The 25571-nt window shown below is 35.6% G+C and overlaps 3 protein-coding genes, 1 non-coding gene and 3 pseudogenes across 4 annotated transcripts; 4 read left to right on the forward strand and 3 right to left on the reverse strand.

Moving 5' to 3' along the window:
• Positions 1–311: 311 nt before the first annotated feature.
• On the reverse strand, positions 312–1875 carry LOC120200101 (F-box/LRR-repeat protein At3g48880-like). Its single transcript, XM_039201018.1, has 3 exons — positions 1740–1875; positions 988–1396; positions 312–895 (listed from the first exon to the last, which is right to left on the reverse strand). Exons 2-3 carry the CDS (start codon positions 1344–1346, stop codon positions 337–339), a joined length of 918 nt encoding a protein of 305 aa, XP_039056949.1. The 5' UTR covers positions 1347–1396; positions 1740–1875; the 3' UTR covers positions 312–336.
• Positions 1876–11958: 10083 nt separating this feature from the next.
• On the reverse strand, positions 11959–13237 carry LOC120200100 (annotated as a pseudogene).
• A 1168-nt stretch (positions 13238–14405) lies between these two features.
• On the reverse strand, positions 14406–16350 carry LOC120200099 (silicon efflux transporter LSI2-like). The gene is given in 4 exon segments (XM_039201016.1): positions 14406–14684; positions 14687–14821; positions 14897–15086; positions 15165–16350. Coding segments are annotated over 4 exon segments (1563 nt in total). The 5' UTR covers positions 16275–16350; the 3' UTR covers positions 14406–14556.
• A 2695-nt stretch (positions 16351–19045) lies between these two features.
• On the forward strand, positions 19046–19579 carry LOC120200050. The gene is made up of 2 exons (XM_039200990.1): positions 19046–19456; positions 19523–19579. The coding sequence occupies exons 1-2, from the start codon at positions 19046–19048 to the stop codon at positions 19577–19579; spliced, it is 468 nt and encodes a 155-aa protein (XP_039056921.1).
• Positions 19580–21231: 1652 nt separating this feature from the next.
• Positions 21232–23517, forward strand: LOC120200102 (annotated as a pseudogene).
• LOC120200267 lies at positions 22475–22552 on the forward strand (annotated as a pseudogene).
• LOC120200266 lies at positions 22778–22848 on the forward strand. Its single transcript, XR_005523524.1, has one exon. It is a non-coding gene; the product is annotated as a small nucleolar RNA snoR60 (small nucleolar RNA).
• Positions 23518–25571: the final 2054 nt, after the last annotated feature.

A 25571-nucleotide genomic window follows, 5' to 3' on the forward strand; every position in this document is an offset into this window, starting at 1 on the left:
CCTTCAATTTTAAAAAATTTATCATGTTCTTTTATATACCAAACTATCGTCATCATCACGAGATGTCTACCTTAACTGTACAGATCTCCAATAATATAGGTTATACAAGCTAAGAACAAGCCGGTATTTGTGGCCGTAGATATTTCGAAGATAAATTTGAAACTGGTGTGTGTGAATATGATTAATTAAAGAAATCGAGTACAATAGAAGGTTTAGATACAAATAAAATTGCAAAATAAATAGATGTGTGTGTTTCTTTATATTGTCTAAAATGAAATTAATTATATTTATTTTAAAAACTTGTAATCCTACAAAATACAGAGTGAAAGGCTGAAATCAAAATGAAAACGAGCTAACCTCGTCGGCTTTCCATAGCCCTTCTTCATACCGGTACCACCTCATGAGCCCTTCATCGTTTCTGGTACACCGACACATGATGCACGAGTCTTTCATGCACGTCACGAATTCATGTAACCGAGATGCCTTGTCTACAATCGACTGATCGAGCTCCCTCATAGCTCTTCTAGGAGAAGGATGAGGTGGTATTTCTATAACAAGGCAATGAGATATGTTAAGAACTTCTAGGTTTCGTAAGCCGTCCAAGATGGAGATCAGGGTATCCTTCAGAAGCATCGAGCAGCGGAGGCTCAGAACCCTAATCTTCGGTAGATACATTATTATGGTAGCAGCAAATGAATAGTCCAAAGGTCCCATCACCTTGAGTTCACTAAAATTTTTGCAATTATTGGCGATTTCTTCCATGATATATCCAGGGTTCGCTATGCTAGGCATTGTCAGGGATTCGAGATCCTTCCAGATCCGAATCGCTTTGCATATTCCAGTCCTAGTTACTCTGTTCCAAGCCGGCATAACAAGCCGTTGGAGGCACGGGCACCTGCGGCGGTAAAGAAAAACACGAGATCACCTTCCAATGCATGCACCAAGTGAAAAAAATCTGATCCGTGTGTAAAATTCAATTAAATTTACCTCTCGGCAGTATATGTCAATTGCTCATCGCTGACGTACAGATTGAAGTGAAAAATCAAGGTCCGTATGTTTCCCTGGCTGAGGCTCAAAGATGTCTTCAACAAACGAGTCAACTTCTCTTCAGAACGATCATCTACAAATACGTAAGGCTCCACCGGAATATTGATAAAATTTGACCTCATCACCGATAAATCAAGTGTTTTCCAGAGCAGAGGATCGCAACAGGCCATGCGCCACGAACTGCAGACATGAGCAATGCCCGATGTTAACTGATCGATGTCGAGACACTGGAAGATCTTCACCAAGATATCAGTGTCCAAGTCCTCCCATCTCCTCGAAACACCCACACTTGCTTCCATTCCAACAAATTTTTCGCTATCTCCAACAAAGTTTCACAGCACACTCAAGCCTATATATTACAGACATCCACCATAGAAGGTTCAGTGTATTATATACATGAGAAAGAAGCTTCAACGTATACAGATATGCACCATAGAAGGTTGAGTCTATTGATCGGATAATCAATTGATATGTTTGAGTCTATTGATCGGATAATCAATTGATATGTTTGAGTTTATTGATCGGATAATCAATTGATATGTTTGGTACATGATTTCAAATCAAACATTCCATGATTCAAGCAGTCTAATTTGCCTACCATTTCTATATTACCCATAGTGAAAAAGATATGCTTTTTCTTTTCTTTCTTATCTGAGATTCACTGATCTATACATATTCAACAAGACAGTTACCTTAGGAAAAAGATAATCTGGGGATTCTTGCAACAGTAAACTTTGCCCTGTTCTTGCCCGAAACATCATCTGAATTTCCTCTGAGTGAGAATCCGATGAGCCACGGGCTTTTACGTCGTCTTAACCAAGTGAATTGAATTCTTATTGCTTATCAACTCTTTTAAATTGAAAAAGAAAAGTCATTTTTATATAGTTTTGAGCAACTTCATAGAACTTTCCGATTAACGTTCGCTCGGTTATTTCGGGGGACAACGAGTATAACGTAGGGTCGGATGGACCGATCGTTGGGTGTCGGTTGTTTCCAACTTTCGATCACTTTGCTTTTGCTTAGCTTCTTTCGTGTCGGTTGTTTCCAACTTTCGATCACTTTGCTTTTGCTTGCTTCTTTCGTGTCGGGGTGTTCCCAACCTTCGTTTTACCTTCAACCATTCCTGGGCTTCGACTGAACACCGCATTTGCTCAAGCCTGGTGCTTAACGGGTCCGATTAAAGACCCAACTCAAATAGCCCGATATCCATTTACATATCGCGCTTGCTTTGACTATTTCAAAGAAGAAGAAGAAATAGGGTGAACTATGACCACCAACTATAGCCTCTTTTTACTTCGACCACATAGAAAATAAATTAAATGAAGAGGCTTTAAGGGGAGTCAAACTTGGGTCTCCACGACAGCAAATCGGCAGACTCAACCACTGCACCAACTCTAATTTTTGATATTATGATTACAACATTCAATATTTATTTTATTCTAAAATGAAGGCTAGAAAAATGAAAACAAAAAAATAATATATTTATACCGATTAGATTCGAATATATATAAAGGGTTAAACTAATAATTTATACTGGGTTGGGTCAGTTCGGTGATTTCTTAACTTAAACTCGGCCCCGCCACGATGATACGAATATATTAATATTTTAAAATAGTTAAAATAATACATTTATAATTATTTATTATAATTTAAATAATAAAAAATAATATATTTTTACCTTAAACCCGATCTGATTCGAATATATATAAAAAGGATAAACTAATATTTTATACCGGGTCGGGTCGGGTTGGTATTTTTTACGCGACCCTGCCCTCCTCCAAACTCGAAATTTAAAAAAATGATCCAATGATAACAATTTAATACGAATCCTATAAATTATTATCTTACTCCTTATATATATATATATATATTCAAATCAGATCGGATTTAAGGTAAAAATATATTATTTTTATTTAAATTATAATAAATAATTATAAATATAATATCTTAACTATTTTAAAATATTAATATATTCGTATAGGGTCGGGGTGGAGTCAGGTTTAAGGAAAGAAATCATCAAACTGACCCAACCCAATAGTTTAACCCTTTATATATTTTTTTTGAATTTGGTCGGTATAAATATACTATTTTGTTTTCATTTTTTTCTGGCCTTTATTATTGGATAAAATAAATATTGGATGTTGTAATCATAATTCCAAGAATTAGAGTTGGTGCACTGGTTGAGTTTGATGCTTTGCTTTCTTGGAAACCTAAGTTCAATTCACTCAAAAGCCTCTCCATTCAATTAAATATACAATTAAATATATTGAATTAATTTGAAACTATGACTAATTTGATAGATTATGTAAGTAATAAGGATTAAATCTAAATTAGACCAATTTTATTAACTGCCACATCAGCAATTTCGTTAACTCTTAACGGTTAATAGTCTTATTGATTGCATTTAAATAGTTGGTGGTCTGGTTGATAAAAATAGTGGTCGAAATGAAAAGAAACTATAGTTGAGTGGTCATTGGTATAGTTTACCCAAAAAAATATAACAATATACATAAAAAAAATTAGTTTTTGTATTGTCGGTATTGAGTAGGATTTATGTTGATTAAAAAACATTTTAAATATATATATAATCAAATAGAAACTTCAAACAATTGAAATTTGTTGGAAAGCCCTAATTTGACTTTATCACAATTTGAAAGAATATGTATAACACGAGGGGTAGGTCGAAGTTGAAATTCTTTGATTTGTACTACTTATATGGATCACAGATCAGGCAGAAAGTGACTTTCCACGGGCCTTAAAAATTAGAGGCTCTACACATAAATGTCATTTATATTTATCCATATTCTAATGATATTTAAATTCGATGACTGCAACTGGGGGAGTCGTTCGGGATTCACAAGGAGATTGGATTAACAGTTTCTCAAAGAGCATAGGAATCTGCTCGGTGTTGCAGGCTGAGCTACGGGCTCTACATGATATCTTGATCCTACCCTGGAACATGGGTTGAGGTGGAAACTGATTGCAAGTTGGCAGCGAATATTCTTAACAGGCAGAATAGAGAAATGGACGGAAATGCGATTGTTGCTCTGATTCATGAGATTCTGGATCGTGAGTGGGAAACGATAGTCAACCATGTGCATCACGAGGCTAATGCAGTAGCGGATCAGCTTGCGAAAATGCCTAAAGGTGGTCCATCGGGTGAATTTGTAACACCCATAACCCGTATAAGTATCGAATTACGAGTTAAAGATGTTATATTAACATTTCAGACATTCGTTGAACATAAATACTTAAAATTTCGTTTCGTTCTAAAACATCACTTTATCAACTTTAAATCTATTTTGTTAAGTTTGTATATTCATAAAATAATAATTTATCATTCAAAACAAATCCGATTTTACGTAGTAATTAGATAGTCCAGTGATGTTTCACAACTATATAAAATTGCCTAAATATTGTTTAATTTAAAAAATCATTTAAAACATAATATTTATACTATTCATTCATAAATACAATTATAACTAAAATTAGCCAAGATTAAAATAGTCCTAGTTTACTATTACATACCCATAAAAAATAAATCTAATAAAGCAAACCAACATATATAATGTACATGCCACTAATAAGTCAATGATAAGATGTCTAATTGATATTGTTAGTAGATTTGATTTCCAAAAGATGCTCGAAAAGCTCGTCACTCCACGTCCTTTTCTTTATTCGAACCTACGCATAAAAATTTAGTGAGACAATAATACAACTAAGGTAAAATAAAACATAAAATACCATAAAATACTTTAAGAAGTAAAAAGAATGTAATTTAAAGAAAAATTATTGAAACTTTCAAACGAGCTATTCAAGTCGATTTCCTCTTCAAAAACCTGAAAAATCAGCATTTTATCAAAACCATATAAATCAACATTGATATAATAACTATTTCGTATTCTTTTTCATTCGTACATAATTCAAAACTTCCCTTTTACTTTCATATTCTTTCCTTTCAAATAATTTTCTTAACTTTTTAAAATTATTGAATAGGCCCTCCTACTTTCACAAAATTATAAAATTGGTCCAAATAATATTATAAAGCTTGTAGAACCTTTCAAACATCATTTCTAAGCATAGGAAATTTTTTCACAATTTTTCCCAAATTATTTCCTTAGGGTCGAATATTAAAGGGTTAGGAATTCTTATTTTCACTTGATTCAAGTATGTATTCCACCTCTAAATAATATTTCAAGACCTCTAAATAATATTTCAAGACCTCTACAATCAAACCCCTAACTTAATTTAACAAAATCACAAATTCTTCAAAACCCTAAGTTTAGGCCTAACATGATTAAGCTTGATTTCAAGTGTTTTAATCACCACACATACTTTAGAAATAATCTATGACATCAAAAATATAATATTCTTCCATCAAATCTTCAAAATCAAACATGTCCTTCATAAACCCTAATCTTCAATCTCATCATATAAGCATGATTTCCATGTAATTTTTATACCAAATGATAGAGAATTTCAAGAGGATTAATTCTCTCTTTAATAGCTTAATCCAAAAACCAATCGAATAGGTTTAAAAATCAAAAATAAAATTCTTACCTTGTAGCTATGGTGGCACTACTTTAGTAAGAATAGGGGCTGAAAGTTATTTTCTCTTCATAATTAACATATACACTTGTATTAATTTAATATAAATGAATTTAAAATTCATTTAATTAGAAATTACCTTTTAACCTTATTAAAATATGATAATTTCCACTTTGCTATTGCTATAACATCATCCATGACACCATCTTATCTATATCATCTTCATAGTCAAAGATGAACAAATAAAAATTCACTTTCCACCTTTTCCCTTGAAATTTTTTAAAGCTACAATTTAGTCACTAAATTTTCAATTTTAGCTAAATATGAAAAATCGACTTCAATTCCACTAATCAACATTAAATTTCAATGTTCTACAAGTTAGAAATGATATTTCCGACCTTTATCTATCATCATTCAAATTTTTGTGAAATTCTGATTCGATCCGATTATCCAATTATATACTAAAATTTACTATCTTATAGCTTTTAATACAAATCTTGTACCAAAATTCTGATTCTCGCAAAAATATTATTCTTGGGGGTAAACTATTTATTTATGAGCCAAAATATCTAACTTTTGAAAATTATACTTTGGTCCCAAAACTTTTTCATTTATACTTTAGTCACTAAACTTTTAAAATTTACATTTTGGCCACTAACCAAAATGTTGGGTATTACAAAAGTCTTCTTCCAGACTCCTCCTTCGGAGGTTGTAGGTGTGTATGAACATGACCAAGCTCATATGTTTTAAGCCTTTTATATCCAATATTAGAAAGAAAAAAATAAATTTTTCATTTGATTCTCGAGAAAATGATAGAGAAAGTTGTAAATTAATATTTTGATTATATCTTTAATCGTTTTCATGATGAATTTTGGTAAAAGAAATCTCGTAGATCCCTTATAATTTTAAATTTGACAAATTAATCTTTATTATAAAATATTTTAGGGACCTCATTTTTAAAAGTAGCACAAGATCTCCACATCATTTGAGGCAGGTCTATCACAGATAAATACGTGCGGATATTTATTATCTAAAATTATATTATGTGAATGTAGATTCGATTTAATTAATTCAAATTATTATTTTTATTAAATTAAGTATTCATCACTATATTTTATCACTCTACCCATATTTATTTGTTAAAAAATTTAAATATATTTTTTAACGTAAAATACTACGCTATAAGAATAATATAATCCGATACTGTATAACCCGCCTAATCTTATTAGCTCTTTCATTTTGGCATGTGTATTCGGAAATGCTTGTAATGGACAGTTCATAATTGCCATAAGAGACCTTGGAAATTTTTTTATAAAATAATGGAGATTAGTTAGTGTTTAGTATGTGAACAAGCTTAAATTAAAGGACAAATAGACGAGCTTGATGTTGACATAACCAAATTTATTCTTTTTTATTTAACTTAATTAAATATGAAATTATATATATAAACCATGTTCTGAATTCTGTTAATCCATGCGCCATTGTTTTATGGTTAGAGTCATAGTAATAACAATATTGTTGTAACCAAAAATAATAAATAAAATTTTGTAACAAAGCATGTAACATACATTTTTAATTATTTGCATGACATTGTTTTACATTAATTAATAATAAATAATTGGATGGTCAAACTTATGCACCAATTAATTTGATTGAAATTTAAAATAGGATATTAAAACGATGCATTGTAAGAAAACCAGCTCACATCATTTTTATTATTTTATTTTTTTAAATCAAATAAAATTAGCAAAGTGAAGTAATTAATATGGAAACGAGTTATATATTATTCACATCACCTACCTTATTAACGATTTTTTATATTGAATATATGTAATTTGTAGTTTTGTTTCCCTGCTAGTGATACAAAGATCTTGAGGTTAGGTATTGTTTGTTATTATTATTATTATTAAGTTAAGGTAATTACGAAATAATATCTGTTCTAAATATTTTCAACCATTTAACAATAAAACCTCAATCATCCTACTGCAGTCGCTGGTGCTCAAACTCTTGACATCTACGAATAACAATGATTCCTTTAACCACTGAGGTAAGTTGGTTCGTGTGAGGTTAGGTATTATAAAGTCAATAAGAGAGCAATTAAGCAATATTGCTTTTTAAAGTTAGGGTTAACATTGACATTTTCTCAACTCTTAAATGCATATAGGACAAATTAACTTTTAGTCCCTAAGTTTAGTAATCTTTTTCAACTGGGTCCCTGATTTTCTTTAATTAACTCGTAATTTTTCCTTTTTAAAAATGATTAAACTTAAACTAGTGTTGCCTTTATTTTATAATTTAATAATTTTTTCGGGGATTGTCTATTTAATACTTTTGCTGATGTTCCCGTAGCGTGCATCCTTCAGCCTCATTGCTTATTTCTTTGAGTTTCAATCAAAGAAAAATGGGTTCCAAATCATCTGAGAAACCAAGACTTAAGCACAGGAAGGGCTTTAGTCACCTGAAGAAGACCTTAATGTCACGAAATTGGGCCTTTTCCCCACACTTTGGGCTATTTTGGCTATGTTGGGCCACATTTGGTCTTGGAGGTTGATAGAATAGTGTAGATTATTCTAGAACACTCAAGACTTGTACATATTCTAGAAGCATTCTAGAGTCTTCCATGTTAGGTAGGAAATAATGGAGAATTCTAGAGAATCTCTCCCTACCGTAGGATCAAATCAATCTCCATCGTCCATTGAGGAGGTGGGATGCTATAAATAGGTGTAGAATCCTCATTTGTAAATCATCCAAGAGTTGTAAGCATTCAAGCATTCAACAAGCTTTCTCTCTAAGTTCTTTCCTTTCTTCTTTGTTTCCTTGCCAATCCTTTCTCTAGCACGAGTTCGAGTGAGGCTGACTTAGCTATCGCAAGGGGCGAAAAAGAGCTAAGGCCGCACGAGGCTTATTGAGCGATTAAGTCCGTGACAGTTGGTATCAGAGCCAGTAAAGGCGTCAATATCGTGCACGTGTATTGTAGGAATGGCCGGAAATTCGAACGAGTCGACTGTTGCTGAGGAACGTGGAAGAGAAGCTGCACCCAACAATAAGAATAAGAAGAGGGACCAAAGTAAGGCCCGCGAGAGCGCTTCCATAGAACCGATGGTGGCAGAGTTTGGCGAGAAGCTGGAGAGGGTCCAGCACGACTTCAAGACGTTGGAGGACCATGTCTTGGAGCAAGTTGACACACTCAAAGGAAATGCCGAAGAGACCAACAACGAGGTGGAAGCTCGGTTCATACAACTAGAGGATATGATCCAAGCCGTCCGTGAAAGCATCGAGGGGATGCGGGAGGACTTGACGCTCTGCAAGAGAGCCGCCGTTAGCGGGAGCGCTAACCATGTCTCCACCCCGAGGGTCGAGTGCCCCAAGCCGCAAGGGTTCAACGGGGCAAGAGACGCCAAGGAAGTCGAAAACTACCTATGGCGGATGGAGCAATACTTCGAGGGAATCGGCCTTAACGACGAGGCCGCCAAGGTAAAGACCGCTGCCTTATATCAGAATATGTACACGTCTTGAGTGTTCTAGAATAATCTACACTATTCTATCAACCTCCAAGACCAAATGTGGCCCAACATAGCCAAAATAGCCCAAAGTGTGGGGAAAAGGCCCAATTTCGTGACATTCTCCCCCACCTATTCTGGCGTCGTCCTCGTCGCCTCGTACGCTTTGAGATGTTCTTCGAACTGCCACAAGTCTTCAGCTAGCTCCCATGTTGCCTCGGACTCTGGTAGCCCTTTCCACTTGATTAAATACTCGGTACGCGGTGGGACTCCTCTCTTGCGGACCGTCCTGCTTGTGAGCACCGTTTCCACCTCTTTGTCATAAGACTTGGTTACTACGGGAGGTGCTCGATGCGAATACCCTTGGCTTGGGTCTTCCTTGTCGGCATGATATGGCTTGAGCATACTTACATGGAAGACCGGATGAATCTTAAGTGTACTTGGCAAGTCTAAGCGATAAGACACTTTTCCCACCTTGGCAAGTACTTGGAATGGTCCCTCGTATAATCAAGTGGAAAGGGCTACCAGAGTCCGAGGCAACATGGGAGCTAGCTGAAGACTTGTGGCAGTTCGAAGAACATCTCAAAGCGTACGAGGCGACGAGGACGACGCCAGAATAGGTGGGGGAGAATGTCACGAAATTGGGCCTTTTCCCCACACTTTGGGCTATTTTGGCTATGTTGGGCCACATTTGGTCTTGGAGGTTGATAGAATAGTGTAGATTATTCTAGAACACTCAAGACTTGTACATATTCTAGAAGCATTCTAGAGTCTTCCATGTTAGGTAGGAAATAATGGAGAATTCTAGAGAATCTCTCCCTACCGTAGGATCAAATCAATCTCCATCGTCCATTGAGGAGGTGGGATGCTATAAATAGGTGTAGAATCCTCATTTGTAAATCATCCAAGAGTTGTAAGCATTCAAGCATTCAACAAGCTTTCTCTCTAAGTTCTTTCCTTTCTTCTTTGTTTCCTTGCCAATCCTTTCTCTAGCACGAGTTCGAGTGAGGCTGACTTAGCTATCGCAAGGGGCGAAAAAGAGCTAAGGCCGCACGAGGCTTATTGAGCGATTAAGTCCGTGACATTAAGCTCAGAAACTATGTCCCTAAACATGTCCATGGTTGCTGGACCACTGTTTCCATGGTTGCTGGACCACTGTTTCCATCAATGTAGGTCTACTTCTTCATTCCTTTAATCAATAACCGTTTAAGTTTGTAAAGACGGACTCGAATTGTTGTTTCAATAAGTACTAATTCCGATCTCAATTCCCTCTTAACAAGACAATCTCGCCAAGTGTGTTCTCAGGAAGTCGAACGTGCTTTCAATAAGTTGATCATTCCTCCCACACATTTAATCGCAACAATATCTTAACCAAAGTCAATCTTTGATTTTGAAAATTGTTTTGATTTTGGAAATAAGTACAGAGATTGAGAAAGATATTCTTAAGTTATTCAAGTGTTTTTCAATTCTCACGTTGGAATTGAGTCATCGTTTTAGCCCCCGACTTATGAGAAAATTAGCTAAGCATGATAAAAGTCATACTTAGCATGTTTAAAAATAAAACTTAAAATAAAACGAAAACTTTGAAAATAAGGAAAAGAAAGAACTTTATAATACTAGAAACAAGAAGAAGAGTGAAATATGAATTGTGTCTTTAGGGTTACCCAAGAGGGTATTTATAGCCTCTAAAACCCTAAAAATAAACATAGAAATTAAAAGAAAAATATTCCTAAAGATAATTCCAAATGTTTTCCAAATTCAAACTTTAAAATTAAAAATAAATCTCTAGGGGTTTTTTTTCCATCCACCTTCCAGAAGGTACTAACTAGATCTTCTAGAAAATTGTTGCTAACTGGACCTTCTAGAAACTGTCACGTCAGACAGTGTCATGTCCAGAGTCGTGCCCATGTCTCTAGCCGTGACCAAATAATAAAAAAAATGCAGAATACGCCCTTTTTACTACTAATTTTGGAAAGTAAGATCCTGCACGAAAATAAGCATAATACAACCAAATCAGCAGCAATAGATCCATAAGATCAAAGAATAGACAAGCGAATATTATCGATTTAGAACACTCATCAGTATCCAATTCCAATTGTGTAGTTCCTTCAAAACCAGCTTCAAGTTATTCAAAGGTAGTCAATTCTTACCTATCTTGCTCCAAGTATTCTCTTTTTTTTTTTATGGAACATTAATATGTTGGAAACTATGTATACATGGTACAAGTAACATGTTTTCATACTAATTGAAAAATAATTAGAAGTTTCATAATTTTTCTAGTGTTTATGATTTTCCCAGGGAAATATGCCTTAGGTTCATGGTTTTTGAGCAGGTTGGGGGATGATTCATTCAAGATTTACTTCATCAGGAGAAAATGCCACTGTGCTGTATTCTTTGCTCTGTATAATCCTTTTTCCCTTGTGAACCCCAGAACTGCGGGCAGAGCTTTATTACAGTTTTGGAAGAACAACTATTCTGTTGTGGCTTATCCTTTTGAGTTTCATTTTGCCGACAAATGAATTGGTTAATTCCAAGTCTTCATATGAAATTGGGATCGGTTCATTTGATTTGTCAAAAATAGAATGGCGTGTATGTTGTGAGAAATGTAATACACTTGGAAAGTAGCACCGTTTCCGGTTAGTTGCATACAGTGAAAAAATACAGTCCAGAAATTTTTGTTTATCGATCTTATGATAATTTCTAAACCCTTCCAACAATGGAAGGTCACACGATAATCGAGAATACAATAAATTTTGGTATTTTATGCTTCGATAAAGAAGATGAACATTTGAACCTTGATCTTTATTCAATTCAATCATACAATTACAGTCACTTAAAAAGGTGACATTTAAAGAATCTTTCGTGCTATTCACAAGCCTCGATTCAGATGCTTTGTGTTATGATTTCAAGAGCATCAAGCCAATGGCAGTGACTAAAAGTGTGGATGGGATTCCGAATTTGAGATGCTTCCAAAAGGTTAAAGTGTAGCCCAAATCTGGTGCACGGCAGAATCAGCCAAGCCAAAATCAGCCATGCTTTCTTCTCAAAGGCCGGTGATATCAATGCCACCATCCTTGCTCCGAGCAAAAGAACTGATACAAGGAAAAACATGGTTCAAATTATGATCATTAAGATAATGAAGGAAATAACAGAGCACTTAAAAGAGAAAACAGCAACATACCAGTAGGCACATTTGAAACCAAATTTGACAGAACGAGAATAACAAGTGCAAGATAAACACATTCCGACCACGGCAAGATAAACACATGATTTCCATAGCTGCATTTTCCATCTTCGCGAACAGGCTTAGTTCCTATTATCCCAATAGGCTCCATTCAAGAACCAGTGATTCTGTGTCTCGGAATTCACTCTGTGTCTAAGAGTTTCAAGATGAGCAGAGCTCCCACCGTCCATCGTAGCCGGCGAAAACTGGTGAGAATCGACACACTCGCCATTGATAAATCATGCAGTCGGATCCTCTTGGTCTTTCTTAACCGATAACAAGTCACCGTACATGAATATAAGCAGCAAAGCATTGGAAAAAAAAAACCCAATATAGTTGCAGGGAGAATCCCGGTCACGAATTCCCAAAAGGAAACCCCACTCTGAGTGGCGATCACCAGATTCTGGGGGTTACCAATTGGGGTTGCAGTTGACCCGATATTCACACTGGAAGCAAGCGCCAGCAGGAAAGGCTCAGGCGGCAGATTATTCTGCCTTGCAATCTTCAACACAAACTCGGTCAAGACCATACAACATGTGTTATTGGTGAACAAAGCACAAGAAATGGCCGAAACCAAGCAGATCCTGAAGATCAAATCCTTTGCACCTTTGCTCTTCCATGTCAACAACTTGCCCATGTATCCGCTAACCACCATCGTCCCGAAGAGGAGAACGAGGATTGAAAGATCGATTGCTTCGAAGGCTTGATCGACGGTCATGACTTGGAATATGACCATCAAGGTAGCTCCCAAGAGGGACCCTGCAGTTCTTCCAATAGGTAGACATGGCACGGAAAAGAAAACTGCCAATGCCCAGAAGATTGCGAAGGCAACTGAGCCTAGAATCACTTTCACACAAGCTGCCATAGCCATCTTGAAACTACAGAACTGGATCGATCCCTTCACCTTGAATCAGTTATTTATTACATGAGCAACTGGAATAACTGGTAGGTATCTAGCAAGAATGTTCTACGCAAAGCTGTTGAGAAACTACAAAACTGAATCACTGTACCTTGAATCAGCTTTTACATGATAGTACTTCAAGCAAAAATCTCACCGGAAAGAACAAAACAAAAAGAGAAGGGATAGGTTTGGAAAGGTAAATCACTACTTATCACTATCTTGAAATTTGCATGGTATGCATTCTTCTATTCTCTATGGGAGGAACAAAACAGAAGATTATTTAAAGGAAACTCTAGAACGGCAGTTGAAATTCTTAAAGCTACCAAGAAGACGGTCGGAATGCAATTAAGAGGCCGGAACATTAATAGACTCGATAGTATTAATATCATTCTTTGTAAGAATTGGAGTATTGAATAACTTATAATCTGTTTTGTGGTTATTCATGATTTTTGTTGAATTCCCATTGATGTTTGTTTTGTAGCAGATCACTGCCCATTTGGGTAATAAAAATTTTAATTATAAAAAAAAAAGAAGGGATACTAATCCCGGTCGGAGATATCCCCCCTGTTTTTTGGCCTGCCTATCGTCTATCTGTCCTGGATAAGATCAAGTTGTTCGTTGAAGCTCTAACTGTGCTCTCAATCCATGTAGTCTTAGCATATTCAAATTTTAGTCTTTTAACTTTCAATTTATCAAATATAATCATTTTATTATTTTAATGCCACGTGATCTATCTTTTAACGGGGTTATCAATTGAACTTCAATAATCAAAAGTTGAGGGACTTAAAACTCTTATCTTTTAAGTTTAAATCTGATCAATAAAAGAGGTTTAAGATAATTATATAATATATATAATGCATGTGGTAATAAGGCTTCAAGCTTGGAAGCAATAAACAATTATTGAGCAAAAGGAACATGCAACAACTGCAATGTTTCAAAAGTGACAATGTCATTTTAATAATTTAATGGGTTATCCACGCAACGTCTACTCACGTCTTCACTGTATTCATTCAAGCCGAAGATCACCCATCTACTACACTATTGTATTTAAAAATAAATAAATTGATTATTATCTCATTTAAAAAAAATACTTAATGCCCAGGAGTTGTTTCAGACCTAACTCAATCCAGTTTCTTTTAAGATTTCTCTGACCCATACCCAATATGAATTTAGGCCCTCATTTCCCCTGATGAATATAACATAACCATAGGATTTGATGAAAACCTTATACAGCTCTTGATTAAGGGACTGCAATGGATTTTCAAACTAAAACCAATTATCTTGCTTTTTCTATTGTAAGTTGAGCCCTTTTTAATTTTACGAACATTTTGTGCTGATCATCTAATGAGTGTCAAACCAATAGCAGTGACTATAAGTGTGGAAGGAAGTCCAAACTTGAGGTGGTTCCAGAAAGACAAAGTGTAGCCAAGGTTTGGCGCTCGACGAGCTTGCTCGCATACTATCAGTTCGCCGCCGATCCCAACAGAGATAGGTTTCCGGCAACGGTGCTCACCCATGCTAATATCAGCCATGCCTTCTTCTCTTCACTCGCCGATATTATTGTTGCTGCCGATGCCGCCACTGGCCCTCCAAGCAACAGAACTATAGGAAAACTAGTTACAAACATGTCGGTATAAATTTGGAGACATGTATGAGCTCGTGTCGTGTTTATATTACCGGTTGGTACGTTAGAGGCCAGATTGGAGAGGACGAGAATGACAATAGCAAGAACTGCGATCCCCGAAACACGATCGATCTTTGAATAGGGTTCCATGAAGTCCCAAAGGGTGCTTGGGATTCCGGTTTTGTTGAAGCCTTCCACTGTTATGAACATTCCGCAGAAGAAAACCAAAAGCGAATACGATACCTGGGAAGACCAAATAATCAAAGTTTTAATCAACGATATAATTATAAAAACATTGAAAATATATTTTACTTCAAAAACCTTTTCCAGGCAAGGGCTTGCATCCTTAAAATCAAGAACAACAAGCGCCAGTGCCGCAGTAATAGCGGTCCATGACATGTTTTGTCCCATAAGCAGAGCAACCAGCAACCCAATAGTGTCTAAATACACACACAGTTTCCAAAACTTGTTCTTCCATCTTCCTTTTACTGTCTCTTTTTGTTCTGAATTTAGCACTGCAAATGATTCGGTCGATGGAATCGCATTAGCCAACTCCCTTGATGCATCCGAATTCCTTACACCGGGTGATCTCTGGATTTCATGTTGATCCTCCGAGTTGACTCTGTTTCTAAGAGTGTCAGCATGAGTTGAGCTTCCATTGATGTGGCTGGCAGAGCTTGGAGGATCCATGAATTCCTCAAAGTTCAAAGACGAAAGATGCGACATCGTAGCCGGCGAAAACCGATGGGAACTCACCTCAACTTCACCCACAACTTCAGTAGTCCCATCTTCTTCATCTTTCTGAACAGACAATGATCTCCAATACATAACCAGAAGGATCAAAGCATTCACTGAAACTCCAACGAGCATTGCTGGCAAAATCCCAACAACGAACTCACCAAACGAAATCTTGCTCTGAACCGCAATCACCAAGTTCTGTGGATTCCCGATTGGTGTGGCCGAAGACCCGATATTCGCACTCGAAGCAAGTGCCAACAGGAACGGATGAGGGGGCAAATTATGTTGCCTTGCAATTGTCAACACGAACTCAGTCAAGATCACACAGGAGGTATCATTAGTGAAAAGAGCGCTTGAAATTGCAGAAACCAAACAGATTCTGCAGATTAAGTCCTTAGCACCTTTACTTCTCCACGAAAGCAACTTACCTAAATACTTGAACATATCCGCTCTTTCGAGATAAACACTGACGACCATGGTGCCAAACAAAAGACCCAGGATGGGTAAATCAATGGCGGCATAAGCTTCATCTGGGGTTATCACTCCGAATAAAACCATAAGCACGGCTCCAAGCAAGGACCCTGCTGTTCTTCCAACTGGTAGAAATGGGACAGCAGGGAAAACTGCTAAAACCCAGAAGACTGCAAAGGCTATTGAGCCCAGAACCACTTTGTATGAAGCAGCCATCGCCATTGTTTAAGGCTTTTGATCTCCGGACACTTCCGTAAATTCAAGACAGGTGTTAAAATCTAAAAGAAGCCAGAAAAGTAATCTAAAAGATATTTTCAGATGGAAATACGCAAAAGTAAACGTAGAAATGAACGAAGTCAAGACACACCGAGACGTTGAGTTAAATAGCTACGGCCATCTTTGTTTGTACGTGAGCGCCCGGAGAAATTTGCATCATTAATTCGGTTTTATGAGTTCCATGGCCGTGACAAGTGCACCAAAGTCATAAGTTTGCTCCATCTTATATAGATTCTGTTAGAAAAAGAACACCTAAATTTGGTTATTTTGTTATCAAGTAGAAGTGTAGAACTCAAGATTTTATATCTTTCAAAAAAAAATTATTTATAAATTAAAGAATATTAAATGTTTAAAGATACTCTAACGTTTTATATTTCTGTTCAACTTGCTATATATAAATTTAGTAGTGATAAAAACAAAATGTTCGTGTGCATATCGTCTGTGTATAGCACTAATCGAAATCAACGATCCCCAAGTGGTTTCCATGTAATACTTTATTTCTCATTCTTTAATGTTTATAAAAATATATTAAAAAACATTATATCATTGGATTTTAACCCTGGATCGATCTTAGTTTATATTTGGAATTGCACTACTTGTAACCTACGAATTGTATATTGATTTCTCATTCTTTTGTACGACTTTTCTTTTCTTTTCTTCTCTTCTTTCATTTTTTTTTTTGGATTGTGTAGAAAATGAACGTTATCCTTCTCTGAACAAGTAATTACTCCAATTACTGATACTTTATTATTAATTTTGTTGTTGCTTTCTCTTTTTTCCCCAAGTGGTTAAGAGAATCCTTAGCTCTCACCAATTATTTTTTATGTATTAATTAATATTTAAAATATATATTTTCAAAAATAAATTGAGAAAAAATTATCAATCCCCTCTATTAAAAAATAGATTTATGAAAAATAAAAAATATTTTAACCTTCGCTATAATTTTTTTTTAGTTTCGTCCCTACTCACAACCATATCAGATGGATCGTACTTGAGTTGTGATAAAATGAGTTGTCAATAGATCGTTTTTCTTATATTTATTTTTATATTAGTATTGACAATGCTTATCCTTCACCGTCGGTAATAGTATTTATTTGTATCTTTTTTTAAAAAGAATTGTTTAGATTTTTTAAATTTTCTCATGTATGATTTTATTTTCATTGTTTAGTGACTAATTTATACTCTTTATGATTCTAAGGAAAATGATTATAGATGCGATAAATCTATTTTATTTTAGGAAAATTTATATTTTTTTAATTGTGAAATTATTATATTATTCATTTATTCATTCAATAAAATTAAATTGTTCTTATTGATTTAAAAATATAAGATATTTGTTTATTTCGGGGTTATTAATATAAATTAATAATGTAAAATATTTGTAAAACTAAATAAATAAATAAATAAAACAACTTTTTAAGTTAGAATATGGGCAAACGACACTGATAATCGAACTTTTAAGAAACACACACTTTGGTCATCGCAATTGAAAAACATACATTTTGGTCACTAATTCATCTAATGAGTGTCAAACCAATAGCAGTGACTATAAGAGTGGACGGACGTCCAAACTTGAGGTGGTTCCAGAAAGACAAAGTGTAGCCAAGGTGCGGCGTTCTATGAGCTTGCTCACTTACTATCAGGTTTGCTGCCGATCCCAACAGCGATAGGTTTCCGGCAACGGTGCTCACCCATGCTAATATCAGCCATGTCTTCTTCTCTTCAGTCGCCGATATTGCCGCTGCCGCCACTCGCCCTCCAAGCAACAGAACTATAGGAAAAATAGAACTTTAGCCATTAAACTTTTAAAATTTATGTTTTGGTCACTAACAAAAATTTGGGGTTTTACAAAAACTCTCTCAAAACCAGACTGAATCACAAGGTTCCATAAGCCCCTCCAAAACCCCTTTTTGCCTAAGATACCAAGACCTTGCAAATGATGGCTTAATTTGAAGCTTAAGAAGTGTAGATTATGAATCTTACCTAAGAAATTCTGATTCAAGCTTGCAAAACTAAAAAGCTTGGACCTTTAACTTGCCTTGGAGAGGAAGAAGATGAGAAAGAAGAGAGGGAGAAGAGACAAAATTGGGGGTGAAAAAGAGTGTTTCAGACGTGAAGTCATCACCTTAATGAAGAATTAGCTTTGATTCAAACTAATGGGTTAATTATCCACCTAGTCCTTCCGTATTTGGTTTATGATTAAAAGCATCCCCATGTCAAGCTTGTTGGACTCATCCCAGGCCCAAACCAAAACCAATTGGGTCCAAAGCTTTAAACTCTAAGGAAGATTTATCTTAAATTTCGGGGCGTTACAGTGATGCTGGAGGGGCTCGTGTTAGTTAGAGCCAGATTTGTTCTATCAATTCTGATGGAGGTTTAAGGCTGAAGGGTTTGGCATGTTGGAATAAGGTTTGCTGTTTGCTGCTTGTTAAGAAAATTTTGGCTGGTGATGGTAGTTTATTGGTAGATTGGATTAATGAAAATATTTTCAAGGGGCAGGATTTAAAAGTTGCTGTTTGTAAGCCTCAGTTTAGTTGGACGATGAGAAAGCTAATGAAGTTAAGGGCAGTGGCTGAGAATTTGTTTCAGGGCATGAGTGGTCAGGCAATTGGCAGCAGATGGGTTTGGGATAAGTTAAGGAGAGAAGGGATAAAATGGGGTAGCACAACCTCATTTGGTTCCCGTCTCATGTCCCTAAGCTATCCATTTTAGCTTGGATGGTTCTGTTGGACAAATTGCCAACTAAAGATCGGTTGGAGAGGTTTAGTATTCCTAATGATGGACTCTGTTCTCTTTGCATGGTTGAGAGTGAGACTAAGAACCACCTTTTCCCTACTTGTCATTATGCTCATGGTGTTTGGAGAAGAATCTTTTTCATTTGTGGGTTGCAATGTCATACCACGAGCTGGGAGGAAGATTTGGTATGGGCAGAGACTAAGTTGCGGGGTAAGCCCTTCGTTGTTCTTGTCCTTAATCTTGCTTGGACTGGATATTTGTATTGCATTTGGGAGGAAAGAAACTTTAGGCTGTATAGGGGGAGTTTTCGTTCGGTTGATACAATTGTGGAGAATATTAGAGAGTTTGTCAGACTTGAATTGTACAGTTCTCGTATAGATAGGGGTGATGAGGTAAATAGAAGATTGTGTACTGAGTAGGGGATTCTTTAATTGGTTGGGGTCTTTGTTGTTTTGCAGTTGTGCTGGTGGGGATTTCTTGTATCAGGTTGTGTTGTTTTGTTTGTACTGTTGTAGCTGATGCTACTCTCTTGGATAATGGATTTAATTGATTTATCAAAAAAAAAATTGGAAACTTTAACCCTAATGCTACTTATATATAATAATATATATTTTTTATTAATCTAAATGTGATTATAATAGTGGGCAATTCATAATTCTGATTGTCGGAGGTCTTCTACGGAAGCTGCTCTCAACCTGGCGTTGGGGACAGCCTACTATCCTACCTTCCCCTCACCCCATTACATATGGGAATAGGGTCAGTTGATTTGTTTATTATAACAGTGGTGGATGCATTAAGCCCCATAGGGACCAAGTGCATCCCATTTTTTTAGAAATGTGATTAAATTTAACTTAATGTATTAAGGATAAAAAGAAAAAAAAATTACAATTTTGACATAGGCATTATTTTTAAGAAAAGAAAATTAAAACTTTGAACCCCATTTTTAAATTTCTAAATCCGCCACTGAATTATAAGATATTATTTATTTGAAAAACTCTTAATTCATTTGACAATAAATATTAAAACATAATTAACATACAATGTGCTTTAACTTGAGGCCTCTAAAAATAACAACTAGTATTTAACTATTAAAATTACCTGTTCATATATATATATTTCAAAGGTTTTAAAGTGGACACGCAGGATATGATCATTGATTTACCCAAAAAGACAAATTATGATTTATTATAATGACCATACCATATATTATATACACCATTGCGTTTCCTTGTATTTAAATGTTTTTTTAATTATGATCATATTTATCTTTATAATTAAAAATGGGAGAAATGGTTAAATAATTGGACTGCACCGGTTAATTGATGTTTACATGCCTTTTCAATCATCACAAGAAGACAGTACTTCGCTCATTTACGTGGCCAGCTTGTAAATATTTGCTATTTTTCTATTTTTATTAACACAAACAGAAAATTATAGGTGCATATAAAAACATTTGTATTCTTTGGGCTTTGACGTATTGGACACATAAATGGATTACAGTTGAAAATGTAGAAACGGGTTGGATATAAGCATAAGGTTTCTACAAATGTGGGCTTAATCACATACAAAATGCGGTAAAATTGGCCCAATAGATCAAGTAGATGAAAAAATAGCTTATTAAATCACTTTGAAAATTAATTTAGAATCTACAACAAATATTAAGTTGCGGGATAAACTTGTCATACCTACATAACAAGTTTATCCAAATAATATTTTTTATTTAAACTAGTCAAGTTGAAGTGACGAGTATCAATAAAGTATAATTTTTATTAGATTTTATCAAGTAAGAGTGACAAGTTCTAATAATATATTTTTATTGAAACTCGACACGCCCACGTAACGAGTTTTAAATTACTGTAACAAGTAACAAATATTGTACTTCATAAAATAAAAAAATGGGTATAATCCCGCAACCATTATTGGGCCAAAATTGACTGCAAAATGCTACTAACATTAAACCTTAGTCTTATTCTATGTGTGTAAGCATAAACCCTACCATTTCACTCAAACTTCGCTTTGCCTCACTTTATCTCATTTCGTTTATTGTTCTTCACAGATGAGACCTCCTAGAGGTAACGAATCTTCCTTGGCTTTCTTTGTGCTAGTTTAGATTCTGCTTATGATATTTCTAATGGTTTTGCTATGTGCAGGCCGTGGTGGTGGTGGGTTTAAGGGCAGAGGAGATGGCGGAAGAGCTGGCGATCGGGGTGGCAGTGCAATGAGGTCTCGTGTCGGAGGCCGCGGCGGCCGTGGTGGAGGAAGGGGCCGTGGAGGCGGGATGAAGGGTTTAAGCAAGGTCGTAGTTGAGCCCCATAGGCACGAGGGAGTTTTTGTCGCCAGGGGTAAGGAAGATGCCCTTATTACCAAAAATATGGTCCTTGGTGAAGCTGTTTACAATGAAAAAAGGATCACTGTTCAGGTCTCTCTCTTTTTCATTTTTCCATTGACATAAGTGAGATGATTGATTGAATATGCTCTAGTATTTTTGCTACCTGTAGAAAATTATATATGATTGCATTTCGTAAGAGAAATTGAGGGTCTTTCATGATTTTGCTCTAAGCGAATGAAGAAGGGACTAAAGTTGAATACAGAGTTTGGAATCCGTTCCGATCTAAGTTGGCAGCTGCCGTTCTTGGTGGTCTCGATAACATATGGATTGTAAGCTATTAATTCCCATTTTGCTTTTGATCATATAGAAGTTGCATCATGTTTATCACCAATATCTGTTTTTTTGTTTTATCAAGAAACCCGGTGCTAAGGTTCTCTACCTTGGAGCTGCGTCTGGCACTACTGTTTCTCATGTATCTGATATTGTTGGTCCTGTAAGTATATACTAATACTATTACTTGAATTTTGAACGTCTTTTATGATTATATATATGTTGAATCTGCTTTTCTGGCAGAATGGTGTTGTTTATGCAGTGGAATTTTCTCACCGAAGCGGCGAGACTTGCTTAACATGGCCCAAAAACGAACAAATGTTATACCTATCATTGAAGATGCTAGGCATCCGGCCAAATACAGGATGCTAGTTGGCATGGTGGATGTGATATTTTCTGATGTTTCTCAGCCTTATCAGGTTTGCTTTGTCGAGTTCCTTTTTTCTTATTTGTATCACACGGTAAATGATTAATAAGCAATCAAAAGATTGGCTTAATTGCTTTTTCGACCGGCAGCTTGATTTTTTCTGTAATGGCTCAGTTCTTGATAGTGTATTTTTTTACTTGCATGCTCTCTCATTTAACACCACACAACACGAGTTTCCTTTTTGCTTCTAGTTTCCTGTCTGCATTGCTTGGTTTGTTTGCTTTCTTTACTTCCTAACTTCCAATTCTTCATTTTTGTATAGTCATCATTGATTAGTTTTTTGCATTTGTAAAGCATAACTTTATCTATCATATGCATATGCATATGCATCTGCTCAACTCTACTCGGATTCCCCTTCAAGACTTAATTTCATGGGTGATACTAAATCGAGTTTCTGATGCAACATTAAGTTACAAACTTTGAATAGTTTTTCAAATTCAGGTGTTACAGAAGGATTCCTTTTTAAGAAATCGTGTTTCTTCGTTTCAATATCTTTTAAAAAGAATGAGTAGTTGAAACTTAAAAAAACACTTCCTCTTTATCTGAATGTATGTCTATGAAACTATCAGCCATTTGTTTCAGTTTTGTTTTTCCTCCTTTTCTGTCATTTTATTCGACTTTATCACTATGCAAATGATGAGGTACTCGGATTCCCCTTCAAGACAACATGGGTGATGCAATACCGAGTTTCTGATGCTTGTTCAATTTCCCCGTCGTGTTTGTGTTAGATTTTGCAATCTTTTTGTTTCCATTTTCAGAAAGCACCGACTTTTTTGTTCTCTCACGAGTGGTAATTGTATATATTCTTCTCCTTTGAAAGTCTTGTTTCTTTTACTGTTAAAGCATATCAGATACCTGCACTAAGGCCAGGTAAACACTTAAGAGTATTAGATATGAAAAAACTCTGGAAAAAAATGATCACTTTCATGTCGGATGCTTACTCCAAGTAACACGATGTAATCTCCCACCTTTCCTTTTTTACTTTATTTGCAGGCAAGGATTCTTGCTTTGAGTGCATCATTTTTTCGTGAAAGCTGGGGGTCATTTTGTTATTTCAATCAAGGTTAGTGTTCCAAAATCGAGTCTACACGGATGCTTTTTTTCTGCTTTGGCCATGTTGGTTTCAACATGATTGAATGTTTCCAGGCTAATTGCATCGACTCAACTGTTCCCGCCGAGGCTGTATTCCAGAGTGAAGTCAAGAAACTGCAGCAGGAACAATTCAAACCATTCGAACAAGCGACTCTCGAACCATTCGAACGTGACCATGCCTGTGTCGTGGGTGGCTACCGGATGCCGAAGAAAAAGAAAGCCGCGGCCTAATGTTTTCTGGTCATCACTTTTTTGAAACGGAAAGCTGCAATGCCTGTATATTTTGTATATTCTACTTATGGCTGTAAGGATTGTTTAGGAATTCTACCTTTATTTTCTTGTGAAGGACAATTAGATACGTTTCAACATGGACCTTAAAACTGTCAACCGACATGAACTTGGTATAAAAGAATAAATCGGTAGATTGTTGAATGATTACATTTAACTCACATTACAGAGGCGGATGTAGGCTTAGATAAGGGTGGGAACGTGTCTACCCTGAAATCTGAATATACTTATGTTAGTAGTTTATTTTACTTGGGGTATCGATCTTGAAATTTTATTTATGTCTACCCAATATTAAAAATTTATGTTATTAATACACGTGTGTCCATTCTAAAAAAAAATTAGATCCGCTACTGATATTTCATACAATGACACAAGTAATTGTCGAATCCCATCTACTTCCAATTTATGTTCAAGGCTTATGGTTTTCATAATATTTGAGTTGAAAATTATATTGGAATAATTAATTGAAACAATTTGGGACAGAAAATGATAGCAAAAGAATGTGGATGTGATCCCATTTTCGTTCCTCATCTTCAATAAACAGGTACAAAATGGGGCCGTTTGTTATTTTCCCCAAAAATTGTTTCTAAACTATTGCATAAATTGTTATTATTTTTATTCAATTATCTTTTTTATATTGATATGTATATCAGTTCTGTTTTAATGTAACATTTTATTAATATTAAAAAAACTATCTGATTATATAGGTGACAAAAAATACATAATATTATTTTGGGTAAAATACAAATGTCATCATTGAACTTTATAAGTTTTTAATTTTTTCATTGAACTTAATTAGTCTTTTTGTCATTTAACTTTACTCTCTTACTTTGGTCACTCCATCATTAAATAGTTAATAGTGCTAAAAACAAAGTCGTTTTTAAAAATAAAAATTCCACCAAAACGATGTCATTTTGCATATATATAACAGCCCATTTTAACACCTTTAACTTTTTAATGGCCAAGTGATAAAAAAAATCAATGTATTAAGTTTAGTGAGAAAATTAAAAAGATTTAAAGTACAATGAGATAAATAGGAAAGAGAATAAAGTTTAGTTGATAAATTTGTAGTTTACCCTAATATTTTTATAGGTAAACTACACAGTAGTCCTCTTTATTATCAACATGACCAACTTTTGTCACTAATTTTTTAATTGACGAACGAACGGAAGTGTTACGTTGCAATCAAAAAATTTTGTTTTAAAAAATCCACGTCAACTCCTTTCTTTTTCTTCTCCTTCTCCAAATCACTTCTTCTTCTTCTTCTTCTGCACACTTGAAATCAGTAATAAAGTCGCACAGAGATTTACACGATTTTTTTAGTGAGCTTAGAAAGAATCTGAAACCCCTTTTTGTTTTGTACTTGTTTTTTTAGTGAGCTTACACGATATGAACTTCTTTCAATGATTTCCCAGACCTTAGCCACGCAGAGATTTGCCGCTATTCCATTCTCATGGCTCACTCGTTAGAGCAAAGTCCGGAAGTGTTTCCATGGCTGAAATCCATGCCTTTAGCTCCAGAGTATAGGCCTACTCTAGTAGAGTTTCAAGATCATTGCATACATTTCCAAGATCGAAAAGGAGGCTTCCTAGTATAATATCTGCAAAATCATACCCCCGGTGTCACCTGCTCCTAATAAGACAGCAATTGGGAATCTCAACCGTTCACTTTTGGCTCGTGCTGCGGCTAATGCGAGCCCGGATTCGAAGCCAGCACCTACATTCACTACCCGGCAGCAGCAGATCGGGTTTTGCCCCAGGAAGCACTTGCCTGTTCAGAAAACCATGTGGCAAAGTGGGGAGCACTACACTTTCCAAGAAATAGAAGCGAAAGCCAAGAGTTTCGAAAGGAGTTACTTGAAGAAACACAGCAAAAAGGGTACCCTTTTGGCTCTAGAACTCGAAACCCTTTTCTGGAAAGCAACGGTTGATAAACTCTCCATGGTCGAGTATGCTAACGACATGCACGGTTCGGTTTTCGTGTCTTTAAGCTCGAAGAAGAGCAGTTGATAAACAGAGTTTTTGTATGTCAATGAAGAGGA

This window comes from Hibiscus syriacus, unplaced genomic scaffold (assembly GCF_006381635.1).
Source record: "Hibiscus syriacus cultivar Baekdansim isolate YM2019G1 unplaced genomic scaffold, ASM638163v2 tig00005929_pilon, whole genome shotgun sequence".
Taxonomy (NCBI): domain Eukaryota; kingdom Viridiplantae; phylum Streptophyta; class Magnoliopsida; order Malvales; family Malvaceae; genus Hibiscus; species Hibiscus syriacus.

Coding starts and splice junctions, on each gene's coding strand:
- LOC120200050 (XM_039200990.1), top strand. CDS start 19,046: ATGGTTCTGTTGGACAAATTGCCAACTAAAGATCGGTTGGAGAGGTTT. Junction 19,457..19,522: donor GTATAGATAGGGGTGATGAG/GTAAATAGAAGA, acceptor GTTGTTTTGCAG/TTGTGCTGGTGGGGATTTCT.
- LOC120200101 (XM_039201018.1), bottom strand. CDS start 1,346: ATGGAAGCAAGTGTGGGTGTTTCGAGGAGATGGGAGGACTTGGACACT. Junction 896..987: donor TTGACATATACTGCCGAGAG/GTAAATTTAATT, acceptor TTACCGCCGCAG/GTGCCCGTGCCTCCAACGGC.